At 39.7% G+C, this 14,498-nt stretch overlaps 1 protein-coding gene across 2 annotated transcripts in view; it reads right to left on the bottom strand.

Annotated features, from left to right (window-relative positions):
* Positions 1-14,498, bottom strand: part of uggt1 (UDP-glucose glycoprotein glucosyltransferase 1) — a 31,337-nt gene that overhangs the window by 9,309 nt on the left and 7,530 nt on the right. Inside the window, exons 10-28 of one of the 2 annotated variants that reach the window (XM_080870724.1) lie at positions 12,430-12,529; positions 12,242-12,302; positions 9,901-9,992; positions 9,096-9,246; positions 8,682-8,801; positions 8,509-8,594; positions 8,009-8,144; positions 6,141-6,272; positions 4,997-5,161; positions 3,979-4,099; positions 3,597-3,695; positions 3,388-3,411; positions 1,987-2,081; positions 1,239-1,445; positions 967-1,098; positions 704-834; positions 534-629; positions 209-311; positions 6-85 (exon numbers count right to left, since the gene is read on the bottom strand). In XM_080870724.1, coding sequence (XP_080726850.1) covers positions 6-85; positions 209-311; positions 534-629; positions 704-834; positions 967-1,098; positions 1,239-1,445; positions 1,987-2,081; positions 3,388-3,411; positions 3,597-3,695; positions 3,979-4,099; positions 4,997-5,161; positions 6,141-6,272; positions 8,009-8,144; positions 8,509-8,594; positions 8,682-8,801; positions 9,096-9,246; positions 9,901-9,992; positions 12,242-12,302; positions 12,430-12,529 — 2,131 coding nt within the window. The remainder of the gene's footprint in view (positions 1-5; positions 86-208; positions 312-533; positions 630-703; positions 835-966; positions 1,099-1,238; positions 1,446-1,986; positions 2,082-3,387; positions 3,412-3,596; positions 3,696-3,978; positions 4,100-4,996; positions 5,162-6,140; positions 6,273-8,008; positions 8,145-8,508; positions 8,595-8,681; positions 8,802-9,095; positions 9,247-9,900; positions 9,993-12,241; positions 12,303-12,429; positions 12,530-14,498) is intronic. The other variant, XM_080870725.1, reaches the window with a different exon arrangement.

Genomic DNA, 14,498 nt, shown 5'->3' with positions numbered 1-14,498 from the left:
CTCACCTCTTCAGGGGCATTTCTGACAGCTTTGACTGGCAGTTCATGAAGACACGCAGGTTGACGTTTACCAGCTGCTTTATAACCTGCAGGAGGCGCGGAGAGAAAGGTGTTACACAGAACAAAAGCAGAACACGTTGGAAATAAATCAACTGGACATACAAGCATGATGGATCACAAATTCAAAGGAGTTATCACAGATAACCTACCAGAAGAAGAGGAGCAAGTTTCTGAGCTTCTCTGGTTACTGGATCTACCACGGCAACAACATCAAAATATACATCTCCCTCTTTGGGACGAATCTTCACAGCACTGCCAGCAAACAGCAAATCAACGAGAAAATCAAGCAAACAAAACCTATTTAAGATCCTCCTGCTTTCTCCAGAAAGAAAAGCAAACAAAAAAACTTTAACCGACCTCTTCAAGGTCTCCCTTCTGAAATAAACCATCAAATCACCCTTGTGAAGTACTCACTTTTTAAACCTCTCAACTCAATAAAGAAATCTTGCTCATCTGATTTATACACAGCTGTACCTGTAGCGGTCATCTGCAAAGCCATACTCCACACGGGCTTCTCCTTTAGGCTGAGACGAGAGCAAAGCGTCCACCTTCATCACAAGGTCGCTGGCCCTGAGAAAAATGAAGTGTTAGCGCGACAAGAAAAGTTCATCTGTAAACTTCTTCTTAGAGGAGCCTGAAAATACCTGTCCTCCTCGATTCCAAAATTCTGAACTTTGCTTTTGATGCGCTCTCCAGAAGTCTTTAAGATGATGCTCTCCAAAAGCAGGAAGTCGTCCTGGTTAAACACCTCCGCCTCCTCCAGCGGACCTATGATCTGTCAAGAAGAAAACAAAAATACTGACTGAATAACTACAGCAAATGTGGGTAGATGGACATTTTTGAAATCAATATAAGCTATATTTGAACCTATACAACATCTAGGACAGGTTTAAAATTTCTGACTCACTCTTCCGTTGCTGATAACTGCTCTTTGTCCTTTCTTCAGTTTGAGCACATCTCGACAGTAAGCAGCGTGGGAAAGCAGGAAGTTGAACTTGGAAGCCTCATACGCACTTTTAAACAGTGACAAATCCATACCCTGAAGAAAAAAACATAGATATTTTTGTAGGCAGCTGACAAAAGGACAAATTAGGAGTAAAAAAACTAGGATGGCTTAGTGCCTTTGCACTAAGCCACTAAGCCATGATCCTGTTTAGATTCTGTGTGTAACCCTCTCACCCCGACAGCGAACTCGCCGACGTCGACACCCTTCTGCAGGGCCGCAGCGGTCTCTTCTTTAGCCATCTTTGTGATGAAGTTCTTGGCATTATTGGCAGTTTGTGTCTGCATGGCGGACCAGATTGCTCTGGTGACGCGGGTCGTCTCAGCAGACACGTCAGCTGACGGGTTGTTGATCATCCCCAGTCGGACGTTGTTGCTGGTTTTCTGTTGTACAAGAGGGGAGAGATGGTAAGCTTCTGCAGGCTTTAATGTTCTGACCGTCTATAAGCTAAACTCCACATGAGTATCACTGTAAAGGAAACTATGATACACAGAGTGGACAGTCTCAGTTTTAAAACTGGTTCACCTCTTTTTAACAAGCATGTGCATTTATTTGGTTAATGTCACAGACCACGTTTCATTGCTTTGCATCCGTGTTTTTCTTTGTGCGAAGGAACACAATTACTTTTTGGCATTCTGCCTTTTTGCTTTTCTCTCCTTCAAGTTCTACAACAATAAAGTCATCACTCTTGTGTCTGCACGCAATGATGCTATAGCGAGCTGCACATTAGCCTAGCTGTGTATAAAAGTCTGCAGCAGCCACAGGCTGCAGAATAAAAACATCAAGTAGTAGCTTTATGTGGTGGTTAGGTCACATATCCTTTGTGAAAAAGCAACTTTTGGAAGGTATCAGAATTTGTTTTATACAGTTTACTTGACATCAAAAATTGTATAACAATTATTTTAAACACAGCTCATTTCATACCATGTGTTTGATGGCGTCATAAAGGAGCTGGCGTCCTGAGGGTTTGTCAAAATCTCCCACTACCCAGAAAGTCACAGGACGAATGTAGGCATCATCTGACAACCACAGAAGAAGAAAGACACGAGGTAAGAATAAACAACCACAGTTGTGCTACAGATCAACTTCAGTGGTATTAATGGTGTTGGCAAACAAAGATAATACACTCACTGGCCACTTTGTTAGGTACGCCTGTTCACGGTTCATTAAGTTCAAATTTATTTATAGCCCAATATCACATATAGAAGTTCAAACAGCTTCACATAAAAACATCAAGGATCAAGGTCACTTATATCTAAAAAAAACAAACAAGCAAGCAACTCATCAGAAATACACACACACACACACACACACACACACACACACACACACACACACACACACACACACACACACACACACACACACACACACACACGTTATTTACCATACAGACCATAGGAATAGAGAAGAAAGGTCATTTAAGTGACTTTAGCCATGGGATAGTTGGTAGTGTCAGACATACTGGTATGAGAGTTTCAGAATCTGCTGATCTACTGGGATTTAGAGAATGTAGTCAGAAAAAGAAAATACTCAATAAGCTGCAAATTTCTAGGTGAAAATGCCTTGTTGATGCCAGACGTTGTTGGAGAATAGCCAGATAGGGTAACAGTAACTCAAAAAACCAAGTATGCACTATGCAGAACAGATTCTCTGAATGCACAACATGTTGAACCTTGAAGCATATGTGCTACAGCAGTGGAACACCACACCGAGTGCCACTCCTGTCAGCTAAGAACAGAAGCTACGCCCAATGAATCAGGATGTTGCACAGCTCAAATCATCTCAAACTGGTTTCTTGAACATCACATGACCGCTCTACTCAAATGAGCTCAATCCAATAGATCACCTGTTTGATGCCATCGTGTTGATATGGACCAAAAACCTCTGAGACTCACTTCCAGCACGTACAAACAATTAAGACAGCTCTGAAGGAACCAGCACTATCAAGCTGTACCTAATAAAGTGACCACTGAGTGTTAAAGTGCTGCTCTCTGCTCCAAATTTTGCTTCCTTATCACACCGTTCAAACTTTTCATGCAGTTTCTTTGAAATCATACTGGGTGAACTATCATGCTCTCCCACTGGAACAAACAACGTTATAGTGAGCAGTTACATAAACAAATTTTGGTACTCATGCTTGGAGACTGGTGTACAATTATCACATGCATAATTATTAGTCATTTGTGTCCTTTGAGAACTGAACACAGATGGAGGAGTGGTGGTGGATTCACAAACACGGTGCCAACAATGTCGTTAACAGAAAACTGAAAAAAAGAGCAAGTGAGTAGGAGGGGGAATAATGTGGAGAAAAAGGGTGATTACCATGCCCGTTGGTGGTGGTCATCCCTGATGCAGGGAATTTAAAAACACATGAATAAGAGGCGGAAGTGGAGGAGGAGGAGGGGACAGAAGGAGAATACACCAGGAGAGAGTTTAGCTTTGAAATTTTTTATCTTCACAAGTAACAACAAGAAAAAAAAATCCACAGGCATGCTTTTCTACTCAGTGATCAGATGCCAGAGTGCTCTTACCTTTCTTTGTCATATAGTTCATGCTGTTGGCCACAGCTGTGTTCTTCTCTACTGTGTCTAGCGTTGAGAAGCGAGCGTAGTCATCTATGAAGTAGTTATCTGCAAAACGAGATGAAAAAAAAGGAGTAAAGTATCGATTCTGGAGCAAATGTTTTTATAATATACAAACTTTTGATTACATCATATCTGTACTGCAAAAAACGCCAACAAAATAATAATCATCAAATAAATAGAAATAAATAGTAGCAGTAATGGTTGAAGAATATTTGGAAAACTAACTGTGCTTCTACATGAAGCTTTGAGTCATCCATGTCACAGACAGCACATTAGTTTCTGAGGATGATCTAAAAAAAATTGAAATTTAAGAAACCCTCATACTTACTGGTATCAGACAGATCCAGGTAGGTTCTGCTGGTGGACAACACTCTGGGGTTGATTCGAGGAACAACACTGGGCTGGTTCATGATGAAGTCGACGACATCGTGGTCTGTAGCCAGCTCGCCCTGCGAGTGACATGAGAGGAAACGTGCGAGGTTAAAGTAAAAAGTCAGAGTCGTCGCTTTAGCTGCAGAGCTGACAGTCATGCAGGAGGTCCTTCTCTGCAAGATTTCCCTGCTCACAGTTTAAAAAGCACTTCTTAAATGTTAATGGCCTTTCCACTGCAGTTACGGGTGCTTGTTTAGAAAGTTTTCTCTGAATAAGTTTGAGTTAAACATTAAAAAAAAGAAAAGAGAAAAGGTAGGTAGGATGACTAATGCTATGCTGACCAGTAAGACTTCTATAGCCACCAAATTAAATGCTGCTTGCTGTGTTTAAATTCCTTAGAAATCCTTTGAAAGAATCAATTCAAAGATTTGGCTCCTCTGTGTGATGGGCTGACATTAAAAGAGGAAAAATGACAGATGGCATGCTCACAAAGATCCTGCTGAAAAGAGAATTTGTTTTATGACCTCAAAGACAGACAGTGTACTTTAGCAAGTTTACTTTATGGTGGCTTAACTTCTGCCTTTAATTTTACACTAAGATTTTGTAGCAGGTCCAGGAAAGAAAAACCTAATTAAAAGAAAAAGGACTGACAAATAAATATATCTTATGAAGTACTTTTTAGAAAAAACAACAACACATTTTTATTGTTAAAAATGAGAATAGATTTGAAGTTTGCTTGTGAAATTAAGGCAAAATGCAGTTTTCTGCATATTGTTCAAAATAATACAAATATAAAATATCAAAAGATGAAACTGAGATATATTATTGGTTGTTTTGAATTAAAGTCCAGCAACAGATTTTTTTTTTTTAGAAACTGTGACTGATGCTCTAAAACCTGTATTTTAGAATAACCCTTAATAAAATAATGATATGGCAGATAATGAGCTTTTATTGTAAATGTGATTGTAACTGACCAGGTAGACGGCCCTTTGGTAGAATGAGGTGGTCTCCAGGATTTTCTGCATGGTGACAGTTTCCAGTTCATCCGGGTCCAGCTGTTCACGCTGGTAAGGTATCCCGTTGTACATGACCACAGGCAGCGGGCCTACTCCTGTTTGCTCATAGTATGCCCGTCCTTCCTGAAAGGGAAGAAAGAAAGAAATGTTATCTGGTTAACCCTTAATTATTCGGCTCTGCAGTCAGTTTTAGGTGACCACTTTAAAAAGGCTGTTCTATTTCTCTTTTAGAACAAAATCACACTTAATATTCTTGCATCTAAAAACCTCTTAAATACATGATACTATTGTACAGTTGCTGCAATTCCACCACATCCCAAATGTGCTCTACTGGATTGAGATCTGATGACTGAAGGTCATCTGAGTACAGTGAACTCATTCTCATGTTCAAGAAACCACTTTAAGATGATTTTATCCTACTGGAAGCAGCCATCAGACGACAGATACTCCACGTCAGATTCCTTTTCTTAGCTGACATGAGTGTGACGCAGTGTGGTCTTCTGTGGTTGCTGCTTCAAAGTTTAACATGATGTGCATTCAGAAATGCTCTTCTGTATACCTTGGTTGTAGCCAGTGGTTATTTGAATTACTGTTGGCTTCCTATCAGCATGAAGCAGTGTGGCCATTCTCCTCTGACTACAACAAGGGTTTTTTCTCCTGATGCTCACTGATTTTTTTTCTCTCCTCTTTTTTCAGACCATTTTCTATAAACTCCGGAGATGATTGCGTGGGGAAAATCGGAATAAATCTGCAGTTTCTGAAATACTCAGAGCAGTCCCTCTGCCACCAAAAAACATCCCTTAGTCAGAGTGACTTAAAATAATCTTTCTTCCCATTTCTGACGCTCAGTTGAGTTGGTGCCGTGTGATTGTCTGCTCAGATATTTGTGTTTGTGAGCAGTTTAATGTGTGTACCTAATAAAATGACCACTATTCATCCACTGATGAATTATCAAACTACTCTTGAGTTGCTCAGTTATCCTTTTATTCTGGTGCTACATACAGCTCTTTTGACTGTAATTGTACACTTAGATTTGCTGTGTTAATAAAAATGTAATTTTAGATTAATAATATGAACAGAAAAAACATCCTGCTCGACTCACCTTCCTGTTGCTGTCATAGCTGGAGTCGGCTCCGAGGACACTGCTGACTTCGACGTAGGGAAACTTCTTCTCCAGCACTTTAACTACATCCCCGACACTCAGCCGACCACCAACTGGCACACGGTTAAACATCTATAAGAGGGAGAAGAGAAGAGAACGGGATGAACAAGTGGGCAAGGCAATTTCATTTGTATAGCACACTTTCAGCACAAGGCAATTCAAGGTGCTTTACATGATTAAAATAAAACAAAAAATAAAGCATAAATCACTATAAAAGTAAAAAACAAGAAAACATTTACAAGAAAGCATTTACAATAAAACAATAATCAAGACAATAATTTATATTAAAAATTAAAACAAACATATAGAGAGCCATAATAGGATCAGTTACTCATAAGCAAGTCTAAATAAGTAAGTTTTAATTTTAGACTTAAAAGAGTTCAGTGTCTCTGCTGCTTTGCATTCTCCCGATAGAGTATTCCAGATGTGAGGAGCATAGAAACTAAAAGCTGCTTCTCCATGTTTAGTTCTGGTTCTAGAGACGGTCAATAAACGAGAGCTGGAGGACCTAACTGATCTGGATGGTTTGTACCATGATAGCAGATCCCTAATGTACTCTGGTGCTAACCCATTCAAGGACTTATAAACTAATAAAAGCACTTTAAAAAGTCTATTCTCTGAGCTACAGGGAGCCAGTGTAATGACTTTAGAACTGGAGTAATGTGCTCCATTTTCTTGGTTCTAGTGAGAACACGAGCAGCAGCGTTCTGAATCAGCTGCAGTTGTCAGATTGATTTTTTGGGTAAACCTGTGAAGATACTGTTACAGTAATCAAGGTGGCTAGAGATAAATGCATGGATGAGTTTTTCTAGGTCTCCTTGTGTCATCAGTCCTTTAATCCTAGAAATGTTCCTCAGGTGATAGAAGGCTGACTTTGTTATAACTTTTATGTGGCCCTGGAGGTTCAGGTCTGAGTCCATTGTTACACCTAAATTTCTGGCCTGGTCGGTAGTTTCTAGTTGGACCAGTTTGAGCTGATTACTGATATTTAATCAATCTTTTTTGGGTCCAAAGATAAGTCAGTTTTGTTATTGTTCAGTTGAAGGAAATTATGAGACATCTAGTTGTTAATTCGCTCAATGCATTTATTAAGAGTTTGGATAGGTTCAACATCACCTGGTGACATTGAGATATAAAGTTGAGTATCGTCTGCATAATTGTGGTAGTTAATATTATTGGTGGTTATAATCTGGCTTAACGGGAGCATGTAAATGCTAAATAAGAGGGGCCCGAGGATGGAACCCTGGGGGACCCCGCATGTGATTTCTATATTTTGTGATGAAAATTGGCTAATTGACACATAGAAGTTTCTATTCTTAAGGTAGGACTTGAACTAGTCGAGTGCTGTACCAGAGAGTCCGGCCCAGCTCTCTAGACGTTCCAGTAATATATCATGATCAACGGTGTCAAACGCCGCACTAAGGTCCAGTAGTACCAATACTGTGGATTTCCCACAGTCAGTATTTATACGGATGTCATTAAACACTTTGACAAGGGCTGTCTCGGTGCTGTGGTGCCTACGAAAACCAGACTGATAAATATCAAAGCGGGTGTTCATTGTGAGAAAGCTGTTTAACGATAAATGGAAGATTAGAGATTGGTCTGTAGTTTTGCATTAATGTGCTGTCTAGGTTCTTTTTCTTTAATATTGGTTTGATAACTGCTGTTTTTAAGGCTTTTGGGGAAGACACCTGATAGGAGGGATGCGTTAACTATTTGGATCAGGCAAAGAGTAACAGAGACACAGATTAGATAAAGTCTTACAAAGGTCTTTTTCACTTCCTAGTTTCTGTGAACAATGGACTCACCGACATGACGGCTTCAAATGCATTCTGACTGTCCACCTCTTCAGTGATGTAGTTGTAGGCTCGGACGAGTGCCACACCGGCATCTTGCATACCATCTATGTCGTCTTCATCAGACACCACAAACACCAGCCCGATCCTAAACACAAACACGGAGCAAGTAAGCTTCCAAAAACAGTTAAAATGCAGAGCGTGTGCTGCCTGCTTCATCAGTATTCAAACAAACTGACCATCCCAAGATGCCACATGCAGCGCGGTATCAAAGGTCTTCCAAACATCCCTGACAAAACTCTTAAATTAAAAATGGATTTTTAACTACACATTTCTACTGACTACCAATGCTCTGCAGCACCTCTTTTATTTTATTTATTTATTTTAGTTTTCTGGTTACTGTACAGCAATAAAAAAGTGATATGTTGTGCATTCAAATTCATAAAAGCTGATAATTAATTCCCAAGAAAATGTCCAAAAAATGTATACATCTTGATGACAGAAACACCAACCTGAGGGGTATATTATTAGCATAAAACATCTCTGCGACGCTCAGCAGTTCTACAGTGTTCTCCTGGGTCGGATCCAGAATGATCACCTGCAACAGATGCGTGTTAGCATTCATCAGAAAAGCTTCAGACCTATTTGGATTCACAGGGGTCTGATTAATAAACTGCGCTCTTACCAGATTGTGAAAGTTCTTGCGGATCTGCCTGATGACTCCAGGGAAAGTTGGTCTGAGCAGCTCCTGCACGTTGGAGGGCCATGAGCTGTACCTGTAGTCAGTCTCCAAGTTGTTAATCCACTAAAAAGGAGAATGCAGTGAAGAGGAAATGGTTTAAATTAAGTTTAAAAACAAGAATGAGCAGACAAGAGCCAACAAGAAATTACTTTTTACTGCTAGCGGAAGAAAAGCACAACGATAATTTTGGAGGGCTTGAAATGCCTCCAAATTTTTTCAAATAGAAACTTGATTGCACAACAAAAATCTTCCAAACACAACACATTTCTTTCCAAGCTTATTTTGGTTAAGTTCCTCATTTGCTGCAGCATTCAACAGTTAGTTATTAGGGACGTGTGTGAACACGGACACTCTTACACTGATGGCCGGGCTGCGGATGTCGACGGCGTAGTCAGAGTCGGAGGGCTGGACGTTGAGCTTCAGGATGTCGTGAATAAAAGGTGTCTCGATTAGCAGGGAGCGCAGACCCTGCATCACCCGGGCCTCGCTGCGCAGCACTTCAAACACACTGCAGGTAGCAAAGGACAGAGGCGAGTTAAGTGGTGCAGTGTGTGTGTATTGTAATCAAGAATTTGAGCGTAGCATCTAGACTGCCTTATTATCTGAAAGAGATGTATAAGTAGAGCTCATTATTTTCAGTTTTGATCTGGCTTATTTAAATCATTAAACAGCAGGTAAGATGTGAATGTGAAATCAGATTTTAAAAACATGACAAAGAAAAAGCAACAATCTCCGTTATTATACAGTCTCACTCTCAACTTATTTTATCGATTGGTCGAGCACAACCTATTAATACCTAATACAAGAACTAATTTTTGAATATTCCAGTAAAGCCAAGAATATCACTTGGGTACAGTTTTCCATATGGAAGCATTTGCTGCTTCTGTGACTATCATTCAAATCTTTTCATGCCCCGTTTTAGGCCCAGTTGTCTTAACATTCCCAGGTCTTAAGAGCCCAAACACACGCACACACACAAAAATCTTTAATTTAATTTTACTTTACATTTTGTTCTAAACAATTGTTAAAGTATATAATCAGTCAAGCTACGGTCTTGACTGATTATATACTTTCATTTGCAAAAGGTTAAAGCAACACAGATGCATTTCTGTGCTGTAATTACTGCAAATTAGATGCTCAAAATATGGCTTTTTATGTGTACCTGAAGATGTCCTGTGCGTCCAAATCTATATGCAGCCCGTTGATGAACAGCGCTGAATCCCCGGGCTGCAACCCCAGAGTTCCTTTGAAAAACTATGGAAAGAGAAACGTCAATATGACTAAATATCCTGTTTGTGTCAAGCTCCCCATTCAACACCAGCTGAGCAGATCACCACGCTGTGAGGCAAACAACATCAAAACCAGCCATCATGTAGTCAATTATACTGTAAAACTAGAGGCAACAGTCAACACAAAGCCACAACGAGTCACGTTGACAGCTCTAAACAAGCACTGACAACTCTGTTCAAAATCAGCCTGTTTAGAGCAATTAAACCCCACACTAAACAAATCTAATTATCAAAGAAGGGGTGTGTAAATGTGTGTGAATATGTCTATGAGAAGAGACCCGCATGTGTGTTTGTGCGTCTGCACAGGCAAAAAGAAAGCTCAAAGTCGTTCTGGCACAGTCAAATCTCATTACAGAAAGACAAAGACATCAGATTAATCATACTCCAGACATTGCAATTACAACAAGACATGATTAACACAAATATTGTTCATCCCACTTAAATTGTGTGAGTGTGTGGATGCATGCCTGTGTGTGAGAGAAAGACAAAGACGTGTCTGTGTGCGAGCAAGTGCACGTGTCCAAACTACTTCAATCAATAATCATTTCTCGCTGTAGGACTCTGCGCGCCTGCTGAATGAATCACCGATTCAGTAATTAGGACGTTTGTCTGCTCAGCCCCACCATCAGCCCGAACTCCTGTCTGCACACCAAGATAATGTGAGCACAGCTTCAGGAGAGGAGACCAAGCAAAGGAGAGAGAGAAAACACTGACAAGAAGAAGGGGTGAGTGCCTATTCCACTAACAGGCGAAGCAAAACACACATTGTCAAAAACTGAATGCTTTCAAATCAGATGATGTTTACAATTGATCACAAAGTAAAAGGTAAAACAAAACCAGGAGGGGCAGTTTCATTTTGAGAGACAAAAGCTACTTGATTGTGGATGTTTGCAATAATGCTGTATGTCTCGGTTCGTCCTCTTTAGTGGATTAAATTGGTAAACAGCTAAAGCTAAATTATCCCTAACCACTAGAGGACACAGTCTGCAAGATTAAAAGAATAAGGATCCTCGATAATGGAAAGACAAACATAGGACAGATGATGAAATCGAGCAGTTTGAAAGCAGATGATTTAGTCTTAGCCACTGAACTGCTGAGCTAAAAGTTAATGATTCAGGCTGATCAAAACTCAATTTTAGAGTTTTTTTTACTCTCACTTTGTGAGGGGCAGCCAATCACAAGAAATACTGCTTAAAAGGGGAGCAAATCTATAGGGGAAGGAGCTAAAGCGACGTCTTTCAGACAGCGGATGAACTGAGCAGCTGCACCAACGCCCACTATAAGATTTATAAAGGTTATTTTGAACTGTGAAGCATACAAAGCTACTCCAGGGAAGCCCAAAGAATAAAACATTTCTGATGGATATGAAAAGATCTCACTTTATGCCAACGAAAAGGTCTTGGAGGCACAAAAGAAGGAACCAGAATATCAATGATGTAGCAGCTTATGATCCACCAGAATTCACAGGTTATTGTAAAATGTAAAGTTCTTAATGAAAGGTCTAGGTTTTGTTGTAACTGGTAAAATCCACCGAGAAGTCAGGGAGGATCACAAACAGCCATAAGGGGGACAAATTAATCTTGTTTCACTAAAATCACACTAATATTCTTTAAAGAAGCAGCAGATCTTGTGAAAACGAATATGACCTTCATCTTGCACCAATTCTTGTGAATTGTGGAGATATGTATGGACAACAGATGCTTTGCCATCACATAAGCCTATCAGTCCTTCGATTGGATGAGTCAATAAAAAAACAAAACAAAAAAAAGAGCCTTGTAACAGCCTCGTCATCCGGTCTTTGCAAGAAGACAAGAAAAGCTTGTGTCCTAATGAGATTTTTATGTGACATCAGTATTGTTTTTTCCCCAAGTCACACAGCAAAGACGTATGACATCAGAGAGAGGAATATAAAGACTAAAGACACTGACACATCGTGTTGAGGTTGGGATCGGAGGTAATGTTGCATAAATTAAGTCAGCTTAATTCATGTTGTAACAATTACATGTGGTTTCTAAACCTGAAAATACCTGAAATGATCAAGTCATTTAGTGTTAGTCTAACAAGCACATGAAGGCCTATTAACTGCATTCATGATGTTAAAAGAAAGTGAAAGAGACTAAAGGGTTCATTTTCATCTTTAACCAAAAGCAGAAATGTTTTCATTGTGTTACAAAAGGGCAAGTGGGAAAAAATAGAAGATGATCAAACATGTACCTTTTGATTCTCGCCAATCTCTTTACGGATCTCCGAGTTGACCACAGTTTTAGTGATTGACCTGGGAGAGAAAAGGAAGACTGAACTGTGAAACTGCTGACTATCCAAAATCTACACAAACCAAGCTTCTTATTGTAGTTACTGCTCATGTGTGTGTGTATCTGTGTGTGTTTTCGTTTCTCCTCTACCTGGCCTTGGTGGGAAAATTCTGACTGAGGTCTTTCATAACATTGAGGGCATCAACAGCAGGAGCAGCAAGAATGCGAGCAGCTGTCTGGAAACTCAGATCTGTAAAAGAGAAGGTGGGTGGATGTTCAGGCAGGCGATGAGGGTCAGAATGGGAAAGAGATGAGTGGAAAAATTAGTAAGAAGAACAGGAAACACAGGAAAAGAAGAAAAAAGAAACAATGATCATAATTAGAAGACATGTGAGCACTTAGACATAAAACAAAGACAAGGGCTGCTTCAAAGATCGTTAACTTACTCTTGATTATTTAAAAGGACTAAGGCTATATGCTTGCAGCTCTGTACAACACAGACATTTCATATGGGCAAATTACGATTCACATTAAAGTGTCGATGCTGAAATGTTTGTGTTGAGCAGGAATAATGTTTATGATGTTCGCCACCTTAAATTGATATAAACGCAGATATACTTATCATCACGTTAATTTGTAAGTGTGGAAAAGATAAAGGGGTGTATGGAGCTTTGGTGTGCAAGGAGGGAAGAGAGCAGTGAGGATTATTTCAATGCAGTGAGCATCTCTGTAATGGTGTTGTAGTCTGTGTGATTATTAGCCTCTGGAGGTCTCCCTCTCTTTGTAAACAGGCTGAGCTAATGAGCCCCACAGGGTTAGGAGATAAAGACAGACGCCCACATGACAGTCTGACAGTCGAGTTCAACCTCCTCATCTCCTCGGAGCCTTTATTTGCCAAATATAAAAGCAGCCGAACGCTCACATCCTGATTACACCTACTGATAGGCTGACCTTTTACATACGGAAGCGTTTTCTTTAAGAAACATAAACATAACAGATGAGCTGGAGCCAATATAATTTTTTATTTGCTCGATAACATCAAAAAGAAAATGACAAAATTAAAAAGTATATGTGATTGCATCTGTGAGAGTGAGTTTGAACTGTTAATCAATATATGATGTCATCTTAATCAATGCTTTTATATTGCTGCAGACAAAGCTTTCATGTCTTCAAGGTATTATGGCTCAAACGCATCAAGAGGACAGTGATCGATTGCAGTCGTAGATCAGAGATCGATACAGATACATTTTCAGCTGCTAGTTTGATTTACAGGTGGAATGACATCATGGTTAAAGCAACAGAAGACAACTGGAGAAGCCAATGTTAATTTATTTTCATTTATTCCTGATCAAAGGGTTGTTGAGACAGAGAATAGGAAAGCGTTTTTAACTTTCTAATAGTTCAGGAAACTCCCATGGTTAACAGATGATTTAAACAAATACAGTATATGTACGGTGCTAGCATGTGAAATTACAGATACAGTTTATTTTCTCTCATATAATACTGTTTTGAGGTGGACCCATTTCTTGGTCCACCTGTTTGACTCGCATTAACCAGTCCTCTACCTATAATGAAAACTACTACCAACTAGTTGGTAATAGTTAAGCATATTGGGCATTTTTTCTATTTAACACATGTTAGGAAATCCCAGAAAAGACATGGGCTTCTAGGAAGCACAGGCTGACTGCTTTTACTGTAGGCGGCGATTATGTTTTCTGCTGTCTGTAGTCACTCCCCAAAGGCCCATTCTGTGCTAGAAAAAAAAACCTTGAAATGATCTTTTTTTTCCCCCCATTTGTGGAGTAAGGAGGGTATCTTTAAAATGATTGTGTAACGAGATATTCCTGTGAAATTGTAAGAACGTCAGAGGACGCTCTGGGTCAGCTAACAATTGATTTGAATTTAATGGGTATGAGGACATGGGATTTTTCCCATCGGATAATTGTCTTTGTCAGCCATAGCTATGGAAGTAATAGATAGAGAACGAAGTTCAAGTCCTGCAGGTATATTTGCAGGATCATAAAATTGATTCTCTGAAAAATTAAGTCACAGGAGCAATGTCCACAGGTGTTATCTGTAGATTAAGAGGGCCTCACAGTTTATTTTCTGCTAGCCTGTCAAGATGTTGACTCGGTCAGTTTTGACAAGTTTGTTTCATTGTGTTATCATTATTTATTTACACGTGTAATACCAGAAACAGATACTTCCTTACAGAGCCT

This window comes from Rhamphochromis sp. 'chilingali' (genome assembly GCF_963969265.1).
Source record: "Rhamphochromis sp. 'chilingali' genome assembly, chromosome: 21".
In the NCBI taxonomy this organism is placed as follows: Eukaryota; Metazoa; Chordata; class Actinopteri; order Cichliformes; family Cichlidae; genus Rhamphochromis; species Rhamphochromis sp. 'chilingali'.
This window is presented reverse-complemented; position numbering and strand designations above follow the sequence as displayed.